The sequence below is a fragment of the Penaeus monodon genome, chromosome 12, assembly GCF_015228065.2.
Source record: "Penaeus monodon isolate SGIC_2016 chromosome 12, NSTDA_Pmon_1, whole genome shotgun sequence".
Classification (NCBI taxonomy): Eukaryota; Metazoa; Arthropoda; class Malacostraca; order Decapoda; family Penaeidae; genus Penaeus; species Penaeus monodon.
Genome location: NC_051397.1, coordinates 37581005 through 37587303, shown reverse-complemented (window position 1 = coordinate 37587303; position 6299 = coordinate 37581005). Strand labels below are relative to the sequence as shown.

General features: G+C 35.1%; 1 protein-coding gene across 1 annotated transcript in view; it reads left to right on the top strand.

The window, feature by feature from the left end:
* LOC119579416 (prostate stem cell antigen-like) overlaps positions 1–3269 on the top strand; it is a 10620-nt gene extending 7351 nt beyond the window's left edge. Inside the window, exon 4 of the mRNA XM_037927219.1 lies at positions 1966–3269. Coding sequence (XP_037783147.1) covers positions 1966–2153 — 188 coding nt within the window. The 3' untranslated portion in view covers positions 2154–3269. The remainder of the gene's footprint in view (positions 1–1965) is intronic.
* Positions 3270–6299: the final 3030 nt, after the last annotated feature.

The window sequence follows — 6299 nt, the reverse complement described above, 5'->3', positions numbered from 1 at the left end:
GTTATTATCATTATCATCGTTGTTATTACATCTATTATTATCATTATTGGATATTATCACTATTATTATTATTATTATTATTATTATTATTATTATTATTATTATTTTCATTGTTGTTGTTGTTGTTAATGTTACTGTTATTGCTATTTATTGCTTTAGTTATTTCATTGTTATTATACCATGAATATTATTAGTGCTTTATTATCAATATATTGTTATCATCATCATCATCATCATCATCAACATTATAATTTTGCTTTTGCCACCATTTTAATATTGCTGTTATTATCATTGTTATCATTGCTGTTATTATGATTTTTCTTCTTTTCGATTTAAAATTATTATCATCGTTTTGTTATTACTATAATTATTGTTATGATGATGATGATGATGAAGATGATGATGATGATGATGATGATGATGATGATGATGATGATGATGATGATGATGATGATGATGATGATGATGATGATGATGATGATGACGATGATGATGAAGAAGAAGAAGATGATGATGATGATGATGATGATTATGATGATGATGATAACAATAATAATAATAAAGCAATAATAATATTCATGGTATAATAACAATGAAATAACTAAAGCAATAAATAGCAATAACAATAACATTAACAACATCATTTCTGTTATTATTATTAACATAATTATCATAATTATCATTCTTCTTCTTCTTCGAGGCAAGTACAGTACACTGGAGTAGTCAGTTTATATACTTTTATTGTTGACACGACTGGCCAAAGGGAGGTTAACAAGGACGGTTGGAGGGGAAGGGGGAAGGAAGGGGAAGAAAGAAGGGGAAGACGAAGGGAGGGGAAGGGGAAGGAAGGGGAAGAGGAAGGGAGGGGAAGGGGGAAGGAAGGGAGGAAGGGAGGGGGGGGGAAAGGGGAAGAGGAAGGGAGGGGAAGGGGAAGGGGGTAGACGAAGGGAGGGGAAGGGGAGAGGAAGGGGAAGAAGGGAGAGAAGTAGGAAGGGATGGAAGGGAAGGAGGAAGGGAGGGGAAGGGGATGGAAGGGAAGGAGGAAGGGAGAGGAAGATGAAAGGAAGGGGAAGAAGAGGAGCGGGAGGGAGAAAGGGAAGGGTGTTTAAAGAGAAGAGAAACGGAGAGGACTAAATGAAGAAAAGGGGATGGGTAAAAGGAGAAGAAAGAGGAAGAGAGAGGGGGCTCAGAAAAAAAATGGGATGGGAGAGGGTGCGAAGGGGATAAGGTAGGAGGAGGGACGTAGGAGGAAACAGAGGTGTAGGGCTTAAAGTAAAAGAGGAAGAATGAATTAAAGGAAGATTTGGGAGTGAAAGGGGGTGGGAAAGGGAATGGTGAGGTAGGAGAAGGGTGGAAGAAGGAGAGGGGAGTATCTCATATCTTTATCATTATTATTTTGTTGTTTCTCCGTCGAATTCCCACGGGTCCGGATAGTAATAGCTATTGTAATAAGATCATCAGTACAAACAGTGATAATGATGATGACTGACAGTAACCATTGATATAACGTCATTGCCATCATAATTACGAACTGATTTATAAATATAAATGTTCATTTTCTATTTTATCCTTCGTCTATTCATTCATTTGCCTGGTTGTTTGTTTGCTTATTCATTCATTTAATTCTATACATATTTACCTATTGAAATATTTAGGCATTTACTTAATTACAAATAGGATTCACACATCTATTTACTTATTCATTTATGTATTTGATTTTGTCTTTCTGGACATTTTTTTTTATTTTAAGCTTAAAAATTATTGATTTATATTTAATAGCTTTGTTATCTTTTTATTGTAATTATCACTTTTTTCCATCCTGTTCATCTTATACGATACTCTATTCACCTTATCTTCTTATCTACTTATTTATTCTCCTTATTAACTTAATTTGATTAATTATCATCCATTTATTCTATCCTTTCATTTAATATTCATTTATTTTATATCTTTTGTATTTTTTAGCCGGAGTGACTGTCTCTACTAAAGCCTGTTCTACAGTCAAGCTCGAGAACGGATGCAAGGACTCCACCATTGCAGGAGTCACTAGCAACATCTGTGTGTGTGACTCCGACCTGTGCAACACCGGCGTCGCTAGTCATGTTGCTATTCCCCTCATGATCGTCGCTGCTCTCCTTGGTCGCCTCATGTAAAAAAAGAAAAAAAAAAAGTTTCCATGTAGAATTCGTCTGAGGGAGAGGTTATTTTTTTTGTTTTTATTTATTTTTATCTACTTTTATGCTTGTGTTTCCTTTCTTCTTTCTTGACTTCTGTCTGGTGGTGTATGCGGATCTGTTTTCAAAGTATGTTGGATATATATATATATATATATATATATATATATATATATATATATATATATATATATATGTATGTATGTATATGTGTATTTATGATGAAAGATATGATAACCTGGTGGTCTAAGTCAAAATAAATAACTATCTGCAAATCTACAGATAGACGAATATCATTTACTTCACTAACTAGTTAAGTATGAAGTATGTAAGTTCTCAAAAGCAGTGTAGAAATCCTAATTCTGTCGATATTTACAAGTGCCTTAACTTTTTCTTTTCTTTTGTCTTTTTTCTTACCTTCTCCGTTTTCAAATCATGGATATCCAGCGCCCTCTGCCACGCACTGCATTTTTGCCATCATCATAATGAAATCTGACTTTGTTTATATTATTCCCAGCTGATTCTTTGAAGACACTCGGTGGCAAAGAGACACACTCGCTGCCCTCAGTTTCAGCAGTGTGTCTGTGTCAAGCCAGGTGCACTGTGTCCTTTGCCTTGCTCATCACATATTTTCGCTTATCATGAACTCGAGAGGATAATCACGGATTTCATTAGCAAAATTATCCAACGATTATGCGGATGATCTAACAACAGACGGTCTAGGCTTTACACACAGTAAAACAACAAGAACAACATAATCTGCGGTGAACAAGACAGTGAGAAGAAGAAAAAAGAAGATAAATCTGTAAACAAAATAAATGTAGAAATACCCAATCTCTAACGCTTGTCTTCTCAGCCAACAACTAAGGAACAGAGACGCGTTAAATTCAACAAAATTTTCTCCTGGCTACGCAAATTTCTCAAAACAAGTTGATCGCCAAGTAAAAAAAAAAGCTGGCGTCTCCTCTGAGATAGATAAATACATATGATTGGAAATAAATAAAAATAGCAAGATTCTAACAAGGACTCCTCCTGTTACATCATCGTCATAGTCGGTGATTCTGATGATGACATGTCTTTCAAACTTTCAAGGAATTTTGTCGCACAAATAAAAAAATAAATAAAACAATTTCTGATTTTAATTCCTTCATAGCTTTGTGTAAGACCCACATAATAGATAGGTACATAGATAGACAGACAGATAGATAGATAGGCAAATAGATAGATGGATATATATATATAGATAGATAGATAGATGGATCTATATATATAATAGATAGATAGATAGATGGATTATATATATATATATATATATATATATATATATATATAATATATATAATATATATATATATATATATTAAAATATTATATATATATATATTATATGTGTGTGTGTGTGTGTGTGTGTGGGGTGTTGTGTGTGTGTGTGTGTGTGTGTGCGTGTGCGTCTGCGTGTGTGTGTATGTGTGGTGTGTGTGTGTGTGTTGTTGTGTGTGTGTGGTGTGTGTGTGTGTGTGTGTGTTTCATGCATATATATATATATATATATTATATATATATATATATATATATAAAATTTTATAAATATATTATATGTATAATATATGTATATATATAGAGAGAGAGATAGATAGATAGATACACAGATAGATACACAGATAGATACACAGACAGATAGATGGATGGATAGACATATATAGATATGTTACCGATACAGTTTATTTTTTAGTATCACTATCTTCCAAATCATATTCAGAGAGAGAGAGAGAGAGAGAGAGAGAGAGAGAGAGAGAGAGAGAGAGAGAGAGAGAGAGAGAGAGAGAGAGAGAGAGAGAGAGAGAGAGAGGAGAGAGAGAGAGAGGGGGAGAGAGAGAGAGAAAGAGAGAGAGAAAGAGAGAGAGAGAGAGAGAGAGAAAGAGAGAGAGAGAGAGAGAGAAAGAGAGGTGATAAGGAGGAAATTGCTTCCAAATTTCATCTGTGTCTTTATCTTTTAAAACAATCCTAAATCATCTTCCTTTTACATTAAAGACGTATATGCTTATATTTTATTTATGTATTCATAAAGAATACAGTCATAGATTCGTCATTTGTCTGCAATAGTAACAGTCATCAAGCCGTATTGTTTCTAGTGAATTGTTTAGCGTCCGTAATTCAGTACCCGAATTACTTATACTTAAAATAGTTTACCTGTAAATGTGCCATCCAAAGAAAACGAAACCTTTTCATTGCGTTCATAGAAAACATAAAAATATTGGTTAAACTAAACTAAAAGATATCCCATGGTTTCATATAAGAGCACACACACACACACACACACACATACACACACACACACACACACACACACACACACACACACACACACACACACACACACACACACACACACACACACACACACACACACACAGAAGTGTGCGTTTCGCACATACAGACAACTGCTGTGAGCACAGCTCTGTTTTTGTGTTTGTTTTATGTGTGATCATTGAGATCAGACGAGGAAAATGAAGTTATCGGAAGCAGCCACCAGAATTGAAGCTCCTGAAGCCAAGGCAGACATCCTAAAAGCAGAATGTTTGAAAATACGCGAAGAAAACGTAAATTTGAAGGAAATGGTGGATAATTTGCGCAGGAACACAACCATTCAGAGAGAGGGTCTGAAAAGTCTGACAGGAAAATCAAAGAACGCAAGGAAAAGGGGGAAGAAGTGGAAACCAAGACTAGCAACGCTAGTCAAACAGGAAACTGTTAAGCAGATTGAAAGCAATTTACAAAGCAGCCAGTCTCAGATAATGAAAGGGGAAAATGGTTTATCTGAAGTAAAGGAAACTGTAAATGAAATGGAAAAAAAAAACAAAGGAAGAAATAAAAACTGCAGAGACGGTAAAGACATATAAATTCAAGTCACACCTTGGACAACAACCAAAGAACAATGCTAATTTGGCTGATGTAAACAAGGATATAGTCATATTGGGCTTTGAAGAAAAGGTTGTAGAAGATGGAACTGAACGATACAACGGAGACAAGAAATTGATTGTCAGTATTCTTAAGGTCATAATTCCCGCATTCTCGGAGCAGAATATCATAGCTCAAAGGGGGTTGGGAATAATCGAAAAGTAAAAGAAACACCTTTTAAAAGTCACATTCATGAATAAGGAAATGGTAACTGATGTAATACAAGAAAGCTAAAGTCCTGGTCACCTACGAAGAATATAAGAAAATCTGGATAAGAGAAAAAAGGGAAGATGTAAAAAACAAAGCGAACAAAGGACAGAAGAAGAAAAAATATATTAATTTGGAGAGTGAGAGGCCTCCAAGCAAGAGACAGACAAACATTAGCCTTGCAGCCGAAAGGAATACCGAAAGATTAATTAGAAATTGTATATACCAATATAGATGGCTTATTTTTGAGGTTACTAGAACTATATACAATTATGGAAATTAATAAACCAATTATACATCACTGAATCCGAACTGGATCTCTCCGTAGACGATATAACATTAGGGCTCAGAGACTATGATATTTGGAGAAAAGATAAGGCAAATGGAAATGAAGTATTAACAAGGAAAATAATTGAAATAAAGGAGTTAGAGATTAAACTAGACCCCATAGTAAAACTAAAGTCAAATGAGGTAGAAACAAATATAATAATAACCGTAAATATAATAATAACCACAGTGTACCTCATATACATCGGTGTGGTCACAAGAAAATTTCCAAACTTATTTTAAAATGTTACGAAAGCCTGGAAGAAATGCTAAAACTTTCGGAAACTAATGTAAAAGACATTCTTGTAACAGAAGATCTTATTAACAAAATTGGCTGGGAAAATTTCTATCCCAGGTCTATCCCAGAGGTCTAGATAGACCGTCACAGAAGACTGCTATGGAAACTGGATCACCTAGGTGAAGTGAAAGGCAAACTCCTCGAATGGATGAAAGGCCTTCTTCATGAAAGCCAGACGAGAACCGTAATTAGAGGGAAGGCACTCTGCATTGCGACGAGTAACTAGCGGAGTACGTCAAGGGTCGGTCTTGGCGTTTGTGTACTTCGTCTTGTTAACAACGGAGGTGGAACGGGAACCCTACTGCAGAAGTCTCATCTAAAGAATTGCGAAAGCA